The sequence below is a fragment of the Apium graveolens genome, chromosome 4 (genome assembly GCF_009905375.1).
Source record: "Apium graveolens cultivar Ventura chromosome 4, ASM990537v1, whole genome shotgun sequence".
Classification (NCBI taxonomy): Eukaryota; Viridiplantae; Streptophyta; class Magnoliopsida; order Apiales; family Apiaceae; genus Apium; species Apium graveolens.
The window spans coordinates 311,411,542-311,431,958 of NC_133650.1; the positions used below are offsets into that span (position 1 = coordinate 311,411,542).

Consider the following 20,417-nt stretch of genomic DNA (forward strand, 5'->3'; position numbering starts at 1 on the left):
TTAAACAACTGCCATGGGTTGTTTAGGCCTAAACTCGGAACCTTGTACGATAAGGCCAGCCTTGAGTACATTTGTATCAGTTGACATAAATCGCGTCTCCACCTCATCATCATCATCTCTTGCACCAGTCTCAAACTCTGCGATCTTAATCTCCATCCATTCGTCCTTCCTCCACCGACTAAGCTCTCCATTTCGTTGCTCAATGTTGTGTGCAGATGTTCTTGGATCAGGATAAACTGTGCTAGATTCATCATCCGGCACCTCCTCTCTTTCATTAACAAATCTAATGGATGTCTTTGCCGAATCAAGTCCGCAGGCATCCTCATATATTTTAAAGACAAGATATGTTCCAATTTTCATTTTTCCACGAATATCAACACACCGCCCCTTGTCAAGTACAACAACCTCCTCTGAAAATCTGTTCACATGATAATACATTGAGGCATAAATACATGATACATGCGATGAGAGGACGGCTTTAATCATATTCATCACTTACCATGCGTTCGGAGTACCTGTAAACTAGTCAAACTGTTCGTGAGTTACTCGAACTCGGCTCGTAAAAAAATTCCAATTCGGCTGGGAATTAATCGAGCCGAGCTCGAGTTCGAGTTCAAGTTTTTCAAATTTGTAACTGAGTCGAGTTCGAACTTCCGATTACTCGGCTTGTAAGGGTCGAGCCTTATTGAGTCTCTATTATTTTCAATTTTTTTATTATAAAAATATTTTTATATTTTTTATTTATTATTCAATCGAACTTGAGCCGAACCATCCTATTTCGAATTTTTGTTAATATTTAGTGAAATAATTTTGAGTTTTCAAACCGAACTCGAGCCTACCGAACTTTTTACTTGAAATTAAAAGCCCGGTCGAGTTCAAAGCTCGAACCCGAACTATTTTTATTGAGTTCGAGCCGAGCCACAGTCTAGGAATCGGCTCAACTCGATTACACCCCTAATTTGGAGTTGTTGCACACAAAACTATGCTCAAAATTAGCTCAAATCCTATTTTATGAAAATTTTAAAATCTGTTCATTAAAAAAGTGTTTTTACCAAAAAGGAGGCGGAAGTATGCTTTTGAAAAAATACGACCTTGCAGTTTTAATTCTACTATTAAAACACATTTAAAATATTATTTTTTCATAAAATATTTGTATATCAATAATATTATAAAATATAAAATATCAAAATATGTGCATATCAAAAATATTATTAAAGATTTATTTTGTGAACTAACACTTTCTCTATCAATACTATCCTTTTTAACAGTAATTGCCTAAATTGATTTACATCTTTTACAAGATAATGTCATGTGACTTGCATTTCATAAAATTGACTTGAATTCACGAATGGAGACCGAGAATAGTTAAAATTATTTAGATTTATCTTTAAAGTGTAATTAGTTGGTTGGGTGTGACTGGTGCGGTGAAGTTGTTCAAATTATTTAAGGTAATAGGCTACATGTAATATAGACTTCTTTATTTGCATTCATATAGAAAATAAATATGCATAATGCTGTATTTAATCATCTTTATTAGCACTAATGTTTTACTATTTTCTGTAAGTTTTTTGCCCAAAAAAGCCAATATCTAAAGAGATTGCAAATTTTAACAAAAAAGTTTCGTCTTAGCTCAAAATTTTGTTATTAAAATATTATTATTAATAGACAAAAATGTGATTTTTTTGAAAAATACCCTTCATAATATTGTTTTTCTACTTTATTTTCAAAAAAAGCATTCCATTTTATACTTTTAATAACATTTTTTATCAAAATATTAAGCAAAATTTATAATATATACATATTTTTTAAAAAAATTGGTGTTGTGGGTTGGGACTCTAAACAACCCCTTAATTTGTCTGGTCACCCTGATACCTAAATGCTTCTTTTCAATTGAGGTATGGAGAAAATATAATACTTCATTGTACAACTCAACACACAAGCTAACACTTCCCAACTAGAGTGAATCATCTTGCTACAACCATTGACCATAATTCTCACACTTATTAGTTTGTCATACTAGAAAGAAAATACTTATAACAAAGTTACTATGATTATATAGAGTGATACACAAGTATTTGTAGCTAGAACCAGATAAGTATTTAGCAAAAACTACATTTGCATGTATGTAAATGATGCAACAATAATTATTGACATACCTTGAGTTACTATCATATAACCAGAGCCACCACCAAGGAACAATGGCAAGCTGCCTAGCAGCTACCATTAAACATTTTTTTCCGCTTCCTTTATCCAACCAAAAACTCTGTTAGAACAATAATGAGATCAAGTAATTAGAAAATTTAAATAAAAGATTATGGACCATTCTCTTTTATCATAATATAAATACATAAGTAATTCAAAAATTATCATGAATAGTTCTAACTTCTAATACTTATTTATAATTTTTGGATAAATTATTGTAAATTTTTGATTGTCAACTATCCAATCTTTACTCCCAATCATATAGTTATAAATAATCATATACAAATAATTCATCTAAACACTAAATTTTTTTAATGGAGAAATTGAAGAAAATATGTCAATTTAGAACATTAATTACAAATAAAGAAATATTTAAATTTTTATGTCCTTACATTGATCAGTTTTTGAAGATAAGGGTACATCTATAATATGTAAAATACAAAAATGACAGGGAATAAATTTAAATATATGAGAAAATTTAAATATATGGAGTAATACACGTGGTAAACTTTGGTCATCCCAGTCTTAAAAAGAATAATCTTACCTTTCATTTAGTTGTTTCTATATATTGTTTTCCAACTTTGACATATGATAAGCACTTAATTAAATACCAATAATGGAATCCCAAATAAAAATTAAAGAAAATAATATTTTATATTTTAAAACATATTTTCACGGGGAACAATTATTTTATAATCATATTTTAATTAAAATATGTATAAGTATCTTAATGTTAATTAAACACATATTTAATTTTCTTATAATCTTTTCTAACATTAATACATCTTTAAATCTCATCTTTAGATCTTTAGTATACCTATTTTATTTTTAAAAACCTTATTACAAAACTTTACATTAATAAAATAATTATTGAAATTATATTTAATAATTATTATTATTTTACATACAGATAAAATAAACACATATAACTATTTTAATTAAAACTTATATTAAGAGAAAAAATACTGGATCTAATATTTAAAAAAAAAACTATCTTAATTGAAATACAATTAATAGACAAGGATATAAAAACATAAAAATATATCAAAATGTTAAATATTAAATATTAAAAACAATAAACCGAAATAAAGTTAGTAAACAAATAATAAAATCAAGAAATAATTGAGAGAATTACCACGTTGCCATCGTTCAGGAGGATAGAGTCACAGAGAAAAAAATAAAGTTGTTTTTTAGTGGTGTAAGTCAAGGTGGAGATTGATCTCCTGAGAATTTGATTAATATCAAGTGGTAAAAATTTGTTCCATAACTCATCAGAATCACCCGCAGCCCTCAATTCTGTTGAAATACATGAAGCTCTACATGTATCCTTGGGTGATGTGAATGATAATATTAACGATAGGCAATTCTGCGTAAGGTGCTCCATCTTAGTTCTTTTGTGATTTATGATTTTCTTCCCCAAATCTGTCCTAAAGTTGATTGTAATGAAATAATTTGTTTTTTATTATCTTTACTCCCTTATTTTTAACGCTACCTACCAGAAAGGTTTAGATGTTTCTAGATTTAAGCTAAACGGGCCGATACCTAAACTAGGTGGACCAGATGGTCCAAAATGAGGGATAATAAAAAGTGTGACCCCCTCAAGGTCCATACTAGCCACTGCTCTTGACCCATATTTTTTAAGGTCCAAAATTTTGACGACCTTCTACACATCTCATTTGAAAATAAAATATTCACAAATTATTTTAACTAGTAATCTTCCCCGTGTTTTGCACACGTAAATTTCTTGCAATATACAAAAGTATTAAAAACTATTGATTTTTCAAATAATGATTTTGCAATATACAAAAATATGAAAAATAATGATTTTTTGTAAATTTAAAAAATTCTAAGAAATTTAAAAATTGTATGATTTATTAAAAAAAATATTATTATAAAATGCAAAATTTATTTGTAAAAATTTTATACCGAAAATATATCATTTCGTAATTGTATCTCGTACTTAAATTTCGATTAAGAAAACTTTTATGTTAGTTGAATTAACAAAGTCGATGTTACATTTTTGAAAATTTTTGAAACTTATGATTCTAAAAAACATTATAAAAAAATGCTTGGAGAAAAAATTTATGTTAAAAAATCATTAAATAATATAATAATAGTTGTGTCATGGTTAATATTAAAATAAATAGTTGACTATTTATGTTATAAACATTATTGTAAAAACGACACGGCCCCTTACATTGTAAGATAATGTTTTTCTTTTGCTCTAGAAGTTTTACTTTTTTAAAAAATTACTTTGAAAATTGTAATTTAATAGATGTAAAATATTAAAGAAAATTACAATATTTAAAATCCGTGCAGTGTGCAAATGTTCTTCAATTAAAAAAACAATGACTATATGTTTAGTCCAAACCTAACCACATAATTAATTTTAAATATTACTATGCTTTAATTTGAACTCTATTAATATTTATATGCAACAATCTCAAGTTTATTTTTTTAGATCTTAGTTATAAGATTTAATAAATATACAAATATGTATGTTTATCTAAAAAATATTTACAAATATGTACATTTGATCTAGTAATTTTATGTTTATTGTAATAAGATAGAAAAAACTTGTTAAGTGTAATTTTTACAAATTTGTGAGTTTATTTTCTCTAATTATAATATTTTATATTTACTTGTCTTTGTCTATAGATTATTATTTATAATATCTCTTTTTGCACCGTTTTTTTAACCTAATGTTAAACATCAAATCATAAAACAATTCTACCAATTAAAATTTAGTACACACTATATTCTTACAAGTATAACAACATGGCAAATTATTTTTCTTTAAAGTTAGATTAATAGAGCAAAAACACTATTATGCCGGATTAGATTGATCTTACATTTCCCAATTTTTTAATTTCAATAACAGGTTACTCTGGACTATCACGATTAACAACTTGAACAAAAAAATGTCTTATCTCTCAAAGGTTAACAACTATGGGGTTTCTGCCAACGGGAAAAAATTTCAAAATGAGGGGACTAAGGAAGGTGAGTTAAAGGTAGCTAAGAAGGGGTTTAGTGCTGAGACAAGCAAGAAGGTTAATAAGGAAGCTGGAGAGCAGATTCTTAAGAATTTCGTTTGGGCATACAAGGATATTCTAGACAAGGAAACAAGTAAGAGTTTTTTTGAAGGCGATAAACATGCAATAACAGAAGCTTTAAATCAGATCCATTGGAGAAGTTTGAAAGCTAGGGAAGGGTTGGAATGGAAGGAGAAGAGTAGAAGTGAAGGAAAAATTCAAGGGGAAACGGGAAATGTCAAGACTTATGTGCAAGTATTAAAGAATGAGAAAGACAAGATGGTGGATGTCAAAAGAGTTGTGGATGAGGGGGAGTGGCAAATGGTGCATAGGAAGAAAAAGGTAGGGAAAGCAAGAATGAAGTCAAGTTTCACGATTTTTCTGTATAATATTCCGGGAGAGTGCAAAACTAGGGAAATTTGGAATTGCTTGCGGGGTTCAGGGGTTATTTTGGATATAATTCTGCCTAGAAAAAGGGACAAAAGAGGGAAAATATATGGTTTTGTCAAGACACCTTCGGAGCTTCAAGCCGATATAATTATTCTTAATGTGAAGGGAAAGGGGGGTTTAGGATCTAATATTTGTATGAGTCTTAATGAAAAATAAGGTTAGTAGAGATCAAGGAAAAGGAGATTTTAGGGTGTACAAAGATAATGTGGTTGGGTCAAATCAGAAAAGAAATAGGGATGGCTATAATAATATTAAGAAGGATGTGGTCAAAGTGAATGCTGAGGTTGGAAATAAGCATGAAAATGGAAATCAAGAGAAGGAGTTGGGGGTTGAAATGTTTGAATATATTGAAGCAGTAGTAGATAAAGATGTTGAGGAGGGTTTATATAATACCAAAGTGGCTTTCTCAAGAAGTGATGAATCAGCGAGCTCGTTCCAAAATAAGTTACGAGCAGAAGGGATAGAACAGATCAATATAGTGGGATTAACTTCTCAAAAGTTCTTATTAGCTAGTATGCGTGACAAGGGGTGGGAAGAATATGCAGATAAGATTTTTTAGGAATGGTTTGGGAGTCTGAGAAAATTTAAAGATGAGGATCTGGTTGTTCCCAGGATAGTATGGTTACAAAGCTATGGGATCCCAATGAATGTGTGATTAGAAGAAAATTTGAAGGGCTATACGAGATGGTTGGGGGATTGGATTAGTTGGTCCTTTCAGAAAGATAATGAGAGAGAGTTTTTTAATCCAGTCATTTGTATATCTACTACAAGAAGGGAAAAGATTGAAGAGTCCATGAATATATTAGTGAAGGGAAAGCTTTATCCAATTAAATTTGTTAAAATTGAAAATGGGAAGGAGCTGAAGAATAAAATGGGTTCAATGAGTTTATCTGAAGGGGAGATTATATCAAAAGTTATGAAGGAGCATGGTGGAATGGGGTCAAAAGATAAGGACTTAAAAGTAGATAGGGAAGTGATTACTAGTCAGGCTGTGGAATCCAAAGCTGTAGCAGTAAGTAAGGGAGTCAAGGCTACTCGAAAGGAAATATAGGTGTTCTTCATGAACTTGAATTGGGTAAAAAGGTGGAGGTGTTGGAGGTGGATGGAAAAGTGCATGAGGGGAGGTTGGTTTTGTTAAATAGTCAAGCTATAGAAGAAGTGGTTAGAACAAACTCTAAATGAACTAGTAAGAATTCTTTAAGTGAGCTGAAGTCTGGAGAGACAAAGAACATAGTGGAAAAGTCTGACAGTTTAGAGTCTGGTATTTTTACTGGTACTTCACAAGGTACTTTGTGTAATGAAATTGTTAAGCCCAAAGTCAAAGGTGTGGGTAGACCTAAAAAGAAAGGTAAAAAATTTAACAATCCTTTTGACTTGAAAGGAGGTGTTAATTTAGGATGTAGGAAGTATCTTGGGAGAAATAATAGGTTAGGCCCTTGTTTAGGGTTTGGAGGTAGTTTTGTGACTTTGTCAGGAAACAAAGAGGTAAAAAGGAAAGAAGCTGCTAGAGAAATAATAGATTGTGCTGAACAAATGGGGCTAAAGGTGTTAGGGGATAGAGAGAAAGTTATTATTGGGATAGCAGAGCAGCTGCAAAAAGGAGAATTGTAAGATTGAAGTAATAAAGAAGTTGTACTGTAGTAAAAGTAAACCATTATGTCAGTAAAAGATATATGAATAATATCTTGGAATTGTAGAGGGTTCTGTAATGGTGTAAAGAGAAGAATGGTTAAAGATATAATCAGATCTAGAAGAGTTAATATACTATATTTGCAAGAAACAAAATGTATGGAATGGAAGAAATTTTGGGAGAAATCCATTTGGGACAGTGGTCAGGTAGGATGGCTTATACAGAATTCAGAAGGTTTGTCAGGGGGACTGATTTTAGCATTGGATAATTTGTGTTATAAATATTTAGGCTCGGCTTCAGGAAAAACTTGGCAGTGGGTTCAGCTCAAATGAATCTTAACAGATAAAGTTTTTCATATAGTCAATGTGTATGGTCCTTTAAACTTAAAAGGTAAGAGGCAATTTTAAATGCATCTTTAACAGATGAAGTTATTGTTGCTCCTGAACATTTTTGGTGTGATAAGGCGAGGTCAAGTAGTTTTGTGAGGTTTTAAATAGGAGCAACACTATGGATCCCAAAATTGTTTCCGGATGCAGAGTGTTGCATTTCAATTCCAAGTAGTTGTTGGTTATGAGTATTTATAACTTTGTCCATGTTAGCTGTACAATGGTCTGATCAGATGTCTCACTGGGCGACAATGTCATCGCTGTAGTAGTGAGAGTTGCCACATTGTAGTCAGGAAAGGTTGTCATGCACATAAATAGAGTGTTTTGATTGAAACTTGAAAGTGTTTGACATGAAACTATGACTACCTCTAGTGATCCTTACATGGCCTGGATATCCACCTCGAACTATATCCTTATGGTAGAATCTCTTATGGTTTTATTCAAAACCCTTGCTGAGCGAGTTCTGAGAATGTAGACGAAACATTTGTAATTGGAATCAGAATGCTTATGCAGATCATTATGCTAAAATCAAGAAAAGTAAGTTATGGCAAATAGGTCCGGTATTTCAGTTCTTAAAAAAGGCTGAAACATCTAATGACTCATCATCTGAGCTTATTGTCCAGGTATCCCTTTTTCGATAAGAGAGAACAATGTAGCAGTGTATGTTAATGGAACATTGCACTGGATTGTATCTTGCAGTACTGGATTGTATCTTGGACTAATGGATTGTATCTTGCGATAATTGATGATAACTTCCTTGTTATCTTCACTAGGATGATAACTCCCTTGTTATCTCGAGTTGGTTTCGATAAGTTCCAGCTGCCCCCGATAGTTTCATATGATTTCGGTGCCAAGCATTTGAGAGATTTTCTCTTCACCAGCAGTGATCTTTTCTCAGCCCTTCCTTTCGTCGAGACTCTTGTGCTCCTGGATAAGAGTGAACCTTCAGTTGAGACTCTTGTGCTCCTAGATGAGCGTAAAGAGTGAGCATTCGACCTGATTACCTTCTATGCAAATACACTCTGTTTCATCTACGCAAAGATATGATAGTCATATGATTTTTTTGTTAATTGGCCTACAATGATTCTGATTTGTCAAGGATTTCTCTAACTGCAGGTTTATCCTTGCAATAGACCACTTACGGCTTTATTCAAAACCCATGCTCAGCATAAACGAAACGCTTGTTACTGGAATTAGAATACTCAAGAGAATGGTGCCCTGCATTATAGGGACAACAGAGAGCTTTTCTGAAATTTGTAACTATGAAGTGAAGTGACTTCCATGGTCCATATTTCTACTGCCACTTAAGGTGTAAGCATGAGAGTTATTTGAGGTCACCTCGTAAAAATATTCTAATTTGGCTATTGGATTATACAAATGCTTATCGAGTCTCTTTTTTAACGAATGTTCCGCTTCAGTAAAATAATTTTCAGAAATTAAATCAACCTAGGTAAAGTAGAAAGAGAAAAGGGAACCTGATATATCTGAGGCTTTAAACTTTTTTCTCCAACATTTTTTAACCAATTGCATCCCATGTTCATGTCTCTTTCTTTTAGTCACAACTCTTCTGTGCCAATGAGTCTTAAAATTCTGTTTCAGAACAAAATGCTGCAGTTTTGATAACATCTCAGGAAAGGAGGCTGAGACATATCCCAGCTTACCGTTTTCTTCAACCATTATGAAATACATTTTCTTGCGCTATTTTGTTAGTATGAAACATTAGATCATCTCCACAATATTGATGGAGGCGCGTCCTGCTTATCACGGGATAATTGGTCGAGAATTGCTGCTGAATCTTCCGGTGCCCTAACATATCTTCCTCTGCAGCTTATATACCTGTAATTCATATACATGTTAAATTAGCTAACATATTACTGAATGATAATAATGTATCTAAAATTTCAGATTGTGGAGCTTTGAGGTTGGTACCCATGGATTAAACCAAAGAAACTACATTAGTCCAGGGTACTTTAGGATACTTGGACCCTGAATACTTACATTCAGGCCAACTGACTGAAAAAAGTGATGTTTATAGTTTTGGATTTTTCCTTGCAGAGCGCTTTTAACAGGAAGAAAACCAATTTACATGGCTAATCCTGAGGAAGAAAGAAATCATGGCATATATTTGAGAAAAAAGTACTAAACATCCATGCGCTTTTAAGTTTTGTAATGTGTTATATGCATTGTATCCATGGACATGATAATACATTGATTTGTAAAAGTAATTATATGAAAAACTTATATCAGTATCTATATCTTGAGGAATATCTGGTTGGCATGGATTCTTCTGTTGAAGAGTCAAGAGATATATAAAAAACTGAGTATGAAATCCAATGATGTTCGTGTCATTGGGATATGCGGGATTCTAGCTAGGGATGGTAATTTGTACCGAACCGATAGATACCATACCCGTACCGAACCGATGGATACTCAGATTGAGATTTGATTGAGTAAGTGTAATTTATAACATTTGAATTTCGGTTAAATCCGAACCCGAACCCAACCCGAAAAAACCGTTCCAGTTCGGGTTTACTAATTCGGGTTTATTTCAGGTTCGGGTTCAGCAAAAATAATCGGGTTTAGATTTGGTTTTTATTAAACCCGTTTTGACTGACCTGTTTGACAACCCTAGTCCTAGCTAATTGAGGAAATAGATGGCAGGCGACCCCTTATAATTTTTTCTTTTACAATTTTAATTTTTCCCCTTATTTAATTTTTTGATATATCTGATGGATTATTGCATTTTTCCTTTGATTGGTTGTTAAATAATGTTAGAATTCCGGAATTCCTAATTTTTTTTTTGGTAACAAGAATACCAAACCCTGTTATATACAGACTATAGTTATCAGGACACAAAGGCTAGGGTTTTAGGCTTTTAGCTATTTTTTGATAAACCTTCAGTTGCTAATGGCTTCAAAACCTTTAGGCCATTACCTACCGGAAGAAGTCGTTGAGCAGATTCTTGTGAAAATACATGCATAAAATCTATACTAACATGCACCTCTGTTTTTAAATTATGGTATTTTTTAATTAAATCATCTCGATTCATCAACGCTCATCTCTGTAGTCCAAATAACACCAAATACTTGTTATGCCACAGTCCACCTTATCGCGACAAATATTCAATATATTCTGATAGTGAACCATATAGGAATTGTGCGAAATCAGAGTTTCTTTGTGGGCTTAATGATGTTAAGGTGCATGGTTGCTGCAATGGAGTGGTTTGCTATACCAAGCTTTACCAAAATCGCAAAGATCGTGGACTTATCTATCTCTGGACCCTTTTGTTAGAAAACTGAAAGTTCTTCCTAAGTTTCGAGAAGAGTGTTATTCTGGAGAAGCCACAAAAGCTATTGGATTTTGGTTTGGTAAGGAGAAAAACGACTACGAGGTTGCGAGAATTAGTTACACTGAAGTGGCATCTTCTGTTGATTTGTATAGCCTAAGGAGTAATTCTTGGAAAACTATCAGTGATTCTTGTCCAGGTGTCCATTTTTGTCCGATACTGGAGTACAATGTAGTGTACACCAAAGGAACATTGCTCTGGCTTGCAGAAGAAAGGTCAAGACACTGAAAGATTGTTTCGATAAATTTGAGTACTAGCATGTTTCAAGAGGTGTTAATAGGTAATAATTTTCAGCCTTCAGGTATATAATATCTTAAGGAAGTCGACGCTAATCCTCTTGTTATCTTCAGCACGAATGGTCTTCGTTGTGTTTGTATGGTGAAAGTACATGATGATGAGAGTCTTGAATTGTTATATACGGATGTGAATGAGAGTTCTAGTAATTACTTTTCTCTGGTTAGGTTTCAGAAATAACGGTGAAGCTCTCCTTCGTATAAGTAAATTTACTCGGTTTCAGCAAACCAGAAATTTGATAGTTTCATATGATTTTGGTGCCAATCAGTTGACTGATTTGTTTTTAACTAGCGAAAGTCTGTTCTCTTTCTATCATTTTGTTGAGACTCTTGTGCTCCTAGATGAGAAATGAGAGTGACATGAATGTGGTTGTATGACATTTTATTCTCCCCCAACCAAATATATGTTAGAAAATGGAAATTTGAGAATACATGTAATATGTCTTCTTGACGTAATTTCCGGTTAATAACAAGTGTAGGTTGTTCCTTACTGTAAGGACATAAACTTTCATATTTGGATCTAAGACATTTTCTTAGTGAAATCCATGTAAAAAAAGAGCAAGAATGCTTATTTGTACAAGGGTTGTTTCGGTTTTAGCTGAGAAGTATATTTTGAAATTTATGCAATGTTCAGGACCTGAGAAATGTTTGTTGAAGAACTATCTCAGAACAACTCCTGACATCAGAGAGATCAGAAAATGAAGAAACCAAGTCGAAGATCTACAACTGCTTAGATTCTGATATTTATACAGATTGAAGTTGTTATCAGAAGTTGAAATTGGTAAAAACTTTAAGGAGTGTAAGTTGTAGTTATCTAGTCTATTTCTCATGCATTTGTACTTAATGTTTTTGACATCATCAAATATCTGTTAAACTTGTATATTTTGTTAATTTACAAGTTGGGGGAGATTGTTAGATATATTTGATAATGTCATGGCTAATATGTTTTATGTTTAGCTTTCATATCTTACGTGAACAGGATAAATCAGTACTTAACTGTTGATCAGTACTTATACTGGAAGTCAGGACTTAAGGATATCATTACTTATATTATCAGGAGATAATCATCAGAAGATAGATATCAGAACTTAAGTGCTGAAGGACAATCAGATAAGGACAGTAGCTGATTAAAGGAAAGAAGATCAAGATAAACATAAGAAGAGATATGCATGAAGAAGGAATTCCGTGAAGAATGGAATACTTGGAAGAAAAGATATCTGATTGATATATTTTAGGAAGCAGAATTATATTCCATATCAATTAGCGATTATCTTGTAACTGTGTAGTATATAAACACAGACTTAGGGTTTACACTATAAGTGTTATCATTATTAGAAAAGATTATTCATTGTAACCCTAGCAGCTCTCGTGATATTTGTTCATCACTGAGAGATAACAATTCCATACTGTAACAGAGTTTATTGTTTCAATAAAGTTTGTTTTCTGTTACTTAAGTTCTTAAAGTTCGATTTAAGTGTACTATACACTGTATTCACCCCCTCTACAGTGTGTGTGTGACCTAACAGCGCGTATAGTAATATTCCCAGCAATCTTGAAGAGATTATCTGTGTTATATATTAATTAGCAAGATAGTTAACGAAACTGAAGTTCTTAAGACTGTTCAAACTGGTTCTGATTCTGGTGGTACTGTTTCCATTGATTTGACTACGTACTGTTTTCCCCAGCCAATTAATTTATCGGGTATGCCTGATAAATTTGGTGGTGGAGTTTCTTTTTCTCGTTTGCAGAAAAAGATAAAGCTCTGGTTAACGGTTAAGGGTCTATGGCCAGTGGTACAATATGATCCTCCGGTGTTGGATCAAGAGAAAGTTGAATCTGTTAAGGCTTATGTTTTATGGGCTGCGAAGGATGGGGTGGCTAGGGCAACCATTTTTCCAGCCTTGGAGAACACCTTATTCGATGTTTATTCATCAGATGCCTATACAGCTAAAGTCTTATGGGATAAGCTGGACCAAACCCATAATACTGATTGTCAAGGTCTTGAGAAGTATTCTGTGGCTAGGTTTCTTGAATTCAAGTTGGTGGATGGGAAATCCATGACTGAACAGGTTCATGAGTTTGAGATGTTGGTTCATGCTTTGGGTGAGTCCGATATGGTCTTGCCTGAGAAGTTTCGAGTGATGTCTGTGATTGAAAAGCTCCCTAAGTCTTGGGAAGAGTTTGCTCTCTCCCTGAAAAGACAGAAAGGAGAGATCACATGGTCTAACTTGATGTTGGACATCTCTGTACAGGAGCAGCACAAGTCCAAACAGGGACATGTGTTGCCTGTGGAACATGGGAGCTCGAAGGTGAATGTAGTGACTGTAGGACAGAAAAGAAAGGTAGTCACTAAGAAGGCTAACACTAAACCTGACAAGAACAAGGCTAAAATACCAAAGGCAAACAAACCCTGTTGGTCTTGTGGACAGGCTGGTCATTGGAGCAAGGACTGTCCAGGTTAGAAAGCAGGAGTGGTAGCTCAAGCAAATATTGTGCTTGGACTTGGAACCACGAGCGGGCCAGTAGCTAACATGGTCATTGGTGAGTTTGTTGCCTCTGGAACCGATGACGTGTATGTTACTTACAATCCTGTACTACTTTCCACTTATCTGTCACATGAGTGGTTGATTGATACTGGAGCTAATGTACATATTTGTGCTGATATTACCTTGTTTGTATCTTATCAACAGAGTCATGGAATGATAGTGACGATGGGAAATGCTAGTGCTGCACAAAGGCTTGGAATAGGAAACGTGGACCTGAAGTTTGCTTCTGGGCGGATTCTATCTCTTATTAGAGTGCATCATGTTCCCTCTATTCGTAGAAATATTATAAGTGGAAGTTGTTTAGTTAAAAACGGTTTTGAACTTTCTTTGAAGTGTAATAAAGTAGTTATTACTCATACTGGTACACTCTTTGGCAATGGTTACTTGTTTGATGGTTTGTTTTTAATAAATGTTGAACCCGTTTTGGGTGGTTTTATTAATGATAGTGTTGCACCTTCTGTTAACCGTGTAGAATCATCTGATTTGTGGCACTTACGACTTGGTCATTTAAATTTTGGTGCTTTAAAGAATATGATGAATTTAGAGTTGATTCCAAAGTACGCCATTGATAAGAAATCTAAGTGTCAAGTGTGTGTAACTGCTAAACAAACAAGGAAACCTTTTCATAATGTTGTCAGGGATTCAGACTTGTTAGATTTAGTACATTCAGACATATGTGAATTTGGTGGTGTGTTGACTAAGGATCACTGTAGATATTTCATTACCTTTATAGATGATTTTAGTAGATATTGTTAGGTTTATTTGCTTAAACATAAGGATGAAGCATTAGATAAATTCATTATGTATAAAAATAAAGCTGAAACACAAACTGGAAAAGTACTTAAACGTTTGAGGTCTGATAGAGGTGGTGAGTATACGAGTACCTTGTTTAATGAATTTTGCGCAATCAATGGTATAGTTCATGAGGTTACTCCACCATACACACCTGAGTCTAATGGGGTGGCAGAGCGAAAGAACATAACTTTTAAAGATATGATTAACAGTATGCTAATTAATTCTGGGTTGCCTAAGTACATGTGGGGAGAGGCTCTGAATACGGCTTGCCATATTCTGAATAGAGTCCCTCTGAAACATATGGACAAGACACCATATAAATTATGTAGAAAGTGTAGGACATGTTTGAGTTATCTTCATGTGTGAGGGTGCCTTGCTAAGGTGCTTGTCCCTGAACACAAGAGAAAGAAACTGGGTCCGAAAACTGTTGATTGTATCTTTCTGGGATATCTTGAAACCAAACTGCTATGAGATTTTTAGTATTAAAATCTGACATAGATGGTATTATGGCGAATACGATAGTTGAGTTTTGTGATGCAACTTTTTTTTGAGGAAGTATTCCCTATGAAGACTGGTATACCTTTGGGTAGTTCTGAGGATGATCTCACTCACACATCGAGTTCTATTCCTGATCATGTGGAAAAGATGACCAATGTGGGGGTGGATCCTAGTAGTAGCTGTAATCCTAACGAAGTAGAGGAACCTAGAAGGAGTAAGCGTGCAAAGGTAGTCAAGGACTTTGAAAGTGATTTTATCACTTACAATGTCGAGGATGAGCATTTAACTTTCCATCAAGCCATGGATTCTTCGGAGTCAAGGCATTGAAAAGGCGCTATAAGAGTGAAATTGACTCAATTGTTTCAAACGGAACATGGGAGTTAGTTGATCTCCCTCCTGGGTATTCTACTATTGGATGTAAATGGATCTTCAAGAGGAAGCTAAACACTGATGCCTCAATAGATAAGTACAAGGCTAGGCTAGTTTCTAAGGGCTTTAGGCAAAGGGAAGGCATTGATTACTTTGATACATATTCTCCAGTTGCTCAAATGACAACAATCAGAATGCTTATTCCATTGGCTTCTGTACATGGTCTTATCATCCATCAAATGGATGTAAAGACAGCTTTTCTTCATGGTGACCTTGAAGAAGAGATTTATATGTATCAGCCGGAGAGATTTGTTGCTTCTGGTAATGAGGGGAAAGTATGTAGACTAGTCAAGTCCATCTATGGCCTTAAACAAGCACCTATAGACTGGCATAAAAAGTTTGATGAAACTATTTTAGACTTCGAGTTTTTAGTTAATGAAAGTGACAAGTGTGTCTACTATAAGGTTTGAGGTAATGATTGTGTGATTGTGTGCTTGTATGTAGACGTTATCTTGTTATTTGGAACCAATATTGAGATTATTAACGAGATAAAGAGTTTTTTGAAGAGGCACTCTGAGATGAAGGATATAGATGAGGCTAGTGTGATTCTTGGGATCAAGTTGACTCAGTCAACTGATGGAATAACTTTGTCACAGTCTCATTATATAGAGAAATCTATACTTGAGAAGTGCGGTTATTCAAATTGTAGAATCGCTAGTACACCATATGATTCAAAAGTTGCCTTAGTCAAGAATAGTTCAGGAATTCCCGTGTCTCAGTTAAGGTATTCTCAGATTATTGGGAGTTTGCAATATCTTACTAATGTGACTAGGCCAGATATTTCTTTTTCTGTGTCTAAGTTGGCTAGATATACAAGCTGTCCAAACAAGACTCATTGGGAATCACTGGATAGAGTTCTTAGATATCTGAAGGGAACTATTTCCCTTGGCTTTCATTACCGGAGATTTCCGGGGGTACTCGAGGGGTACAGTGATTCAAGTTGGATAGCTAAGAAATCTGGTTCCAATGGAGTGACTGGATATGTGTTTACCCTTGCGGGTGGAGCAGTGTCCTGGAAGTCATCTAGACAGACTTTGATTACTCGGTCTACTTTTGAGGTTGAGTTGTGTGCACTTGATGCCATGGGGACGGAGGCTGAATGGTTACATGAACTCATGAGTATGTTACCTATAGTGAGCAAACCGCTTCCTGCCATTTCTGTTTATTATGATAGCCTTATAACTATCGACAAAGCTAGAAGTGTAAAGTATAATGCTAAAACAAAGAGACACATCCAAGTTAGACTAAAGTCTATAAGGGGTCTTTTGTCTGATAGGATTATTGCTATAGAGTTCATAGGACCTCTTGATAATATAACTGATCCACTGACTAAAGGGCTTGAGCATGCTGTAGTCCTTAAGTCGAGGTTGGGGATGGGACTGATAACCCATCATAATTCATCAATAGCGGGAACCCAATACACCCGAGAGGAGATCCCTCGAAGTGTATTCAATGTGGTAATAACAAATTATAAGGTTGAATTGGTAGTACATCTACCATATACTTTTAGATACTTATGGATCTGAGTCTATCCCCTATAAACCTTAAGAGGTACTTGGACCGCTAGTTAGCAAGAGTTTTAACAAATTCTGATTGTAACAGTTTTGGATCAGGATTTGATAAATTCTGATGGACCAAATAGTGTGTCAGAATTTGTAAACTCTGAATGGGGTCAAGTTGAAAGACGAGATGTTAGCATTACATCTTTGGAGATGCCCAGCTAAGCGAATGCAATTGTGTGGTCGCAATTAGAGGAAAGCGTTATTCCTTGAAGCATTCAACGAACAGGATCGAGACAAGACCATATCGTCTCAAAGCCGTAAATCTGCACCATAGCCTTTTGACTTGTCATCGTCTATGGAGTGTGGTTACACCAAACGGATAGAGATTCAAGGTGAAACATTCCATCTATATACGGTAGCCATCGAAGTAGGGGACTTATGAGGGTTCAAACTCGGAAGGGTACCGACTCTGAAAAACAAGTCATGATAAAATCTGATATGCATTTTTGTATGAATTTGTGGGGGATTGTTAGAAAATGGAAATTTGAAGACATATGTAATATGTCTTCTTGACGTAATTTCTGGTTAATAACAAGTGGAGGTTGTTCCTTGCTATAAGGACATAAACTTTCATATTTGGATCTAAGATATTTTCTTAGTGAAATCCATGAAGAATTAAGAGCAAGAATGCTTATTTGTACAAGAGTTGTTTCGATTTTAGTTGAGAAGCATATTTTGAAATTTATGCAATGTTCAGGACCTGAGGCTAGAGGTTTAAGACCTGATGATGTTCTGAGATAAGTTTCTGCAATGTTCAGGGCTTGAGGTTGGAAGCTCAGGACCTGATGGTATGCTGAAAACATTTCTGGAATGTTCAGGGCCCGAGGCTAGATGTTCAGGTCCTGAGGTGCTGAAAAGTTTTGGTTTGTTTAGGGCCCGAGGCTTATGCTCAGGGGCTGAACTGGAAGCCAATTGCTAAAACTATATAAACATGTTTTGTATAAATAAGTATATTAAATATTAATATTTAAGTGAAGATTATTATTATTTTAATAATAATTAGACTCTTATACAATATATAATAGATCAGATTACATACGTTACTTTTGTAGAGAAGAGCAAAAGTTGAAGTGTTTGAAAATCTGAGAGGGAGATAGATTGGGGAAAATAAATAGAAACCCTTGAACATCATCTCTCTGGCTCTCTCCCACATATATATACATATATTCATTGATTTTATTGGTGAATTGAGGTGCTGATCGTTGTTGAGCCTTCTCGTATCTGTGAACGGATCGCTCTGAGCTGTTTTATCCTGTAAGTCATATTGTGGCAACCCATCACAATATAAGTGGGGCAATAATATCTTCAAGAACAGTCAAGTCTTCTTGAGGGCTTGGCGACTCAGTTGATTCTCTAATTCTGATAAAGCTTCATAGGGCTAAGTCATTTTCTCTAATTTCTTGTCAATTCGGTCTCTAATTATATATTGTTTGTGCCTTTGTGTTTGTTTCTTTACTTGGTTGAATTTGCCTGTTCATGTTAATTTATTATATATAACTGTCCCATTGTTGCGCCTATAGTAATATTCCCAACAATATATACCATGTTTATGTCTCTTTCTTTTAGTCACAACCAGGGGTGGATCTGAAAATATTTACTTCGTGGTGCACCGAGTAAATTTTGGATGACACCCTCTTGTTTTATTTATTTTAATGTGGGCACTTTAATATGTTCTTAAAATTTTAAATGGTTAAGAAACGTAAAAGAATTCTTTAGGGAGGATGCATGTTCTTCGATGGCCCTTTACTAGAATCTCCCCCGATCAGAACTCTCTAGTGAGTCTTAAGATTTTGTTTGAGAACAAAATGCTGCAGTTTTGGAAATGTCTCAGGAAACTATAATCCATTTTTAATCGTTCACATGATTTTGTGTTAAATTTTGCACAGTAACATTTAAATTGAGCTTACTAATAAATTTAATTTTAGAATTTTCGTTGATTGAGATTTGTTTAATAGACAAACCAGAAAAACATAAAAATTTATTTTGCTAAAGTGAGGTGCTGCTGAGATGCTCATGCTCTTATCATATGGCCAAATTCCTTGCTACCTTTATACTGGATGAATGCACTTCATTTACAGTAATTATGGACTACTTTTGTAATCCTGCCTTTGTTGGAAGAATGAAACATATATTAAAGAAGGGTTCGTTCCATAACAAATATTGTTAATAGTTGCTGTTGGCACAATGTAAGCAATATACTATATATATACGTGTGTGTTTGTGTATGACTGGAGAAAACAAGTATTTTGCCGAACTACTATTTTTTATTATGTTAAAGCAATTACAATATATAATGAAAAATAATAAGAAAGTGACTACTACAAACTAAGATCTGGAAAATTGAAAGTCCTAAACAAACTCAAACATTAACATCTTATTTTGTAATGCTCCTATTTTATCTCGTTATGCTCACCAGAAACTGAAGACTCGGACAACATTAAGCACACACTAAACTAACAACTATCAACTAGAGTTCATGAATAAGGACAAGTTAAAATTAAATTACAACAAACTCCCTCTTAATCTAAACTTTTCTGAATGCATTTCTTTACTCCAAGCAGATTCCTCATAATTTCAAATTTAACATAGGTCAGGGCTTTGGTGAGAGAATCTGCCCTTTGTTCTTCAGTACACGTGTGCTTCACAATTATTTCCCCATTCTCCACGCATTCACGTATAAAATGATACCAAATATTTATGTGTTTGCTTCTACCGTGAAACACCGGATTTTTAGCCTATTGCAGACTTATTGTCAATAAACAACGTAACTGGACCGATGTCTTGTTCAGTAACTCGAGACAACAGCTTTCCCAACCAAATAGCCTGACAAGCCGCTGCAGTAGCCGCCATGAACTCGGCCTCACAGGATGAGAGTGCCACACATTTCTGTTTATGTGAGGCCCATGTTATCAAGCTTTTATTGAGGTAGAAGACCATTGAGGTAGAAGACCATCCCCCAGTGCTTTTTCTGTCTTCCACGTTACCAGCAAGATCGCTTTCTGAGTATCCGACCAAAACTTCGTTGTCACTGTCCTGTGAGTAGATTAAACCGAAATCCAATGTCCCTTTTACATAGTGAAGTATAAGTTTTGCTGCAGCCTGATGTAGAAGAGTTGGTCTCTCCATAAACCTACTCACAATGCCCACATAATATGCTATATCAGGTCTGGTGTGGACAAGATATCTCAAACCTCCGATTATACTTTTAAACTCAGTAGAGTTGACTTCTTTTCCGCCTTCGTCTTTGT

At 34.3% G+C, this 20,417-nt stretch overlaps 1 protein-coding gene across 1 annotated transcript; it reads right to left on the bottom strand.

The window, feature by feature from the left end:
- LOC141720145 (F-box protein PP2-B15-like) lies at positions 1-2,224 on the bottom strand. The gene is made up of 2 exons (XM_074522500.1): positions 2,157-2,224; positions 1-418 (listed from the first exon to the last, which is right to left on the bottom strand). The coding sequence occupies exons 1-2, from the start codon at positions 2,222-2,224 to the stop codon at positions 1-3; spliced, it is 486 nt and encodes a 161-aa protein (XP_074378601.1).
- Between the last annotated feature and the right edge of the window lie 18,193 nt (positions 2,225-20,417).

Excerpts from the sequence above, each read along its gene's own strand:
- LOC141720145 (XM_074522500.1), bottom strand. The coding sequence starts at position 2,224 with ATGGTAGCTGCTAGGCAGCTTGCCATTGTTCCTTGGTGGTGGCTCTGG. Across the intron at positions 419-2,156 it reads TTATATGATAGTAACTCAAG|ATTTTCAGAGGAGGTTGTTG; the intron begins GTATGTCAATAA and ends TCATGTGAACAG.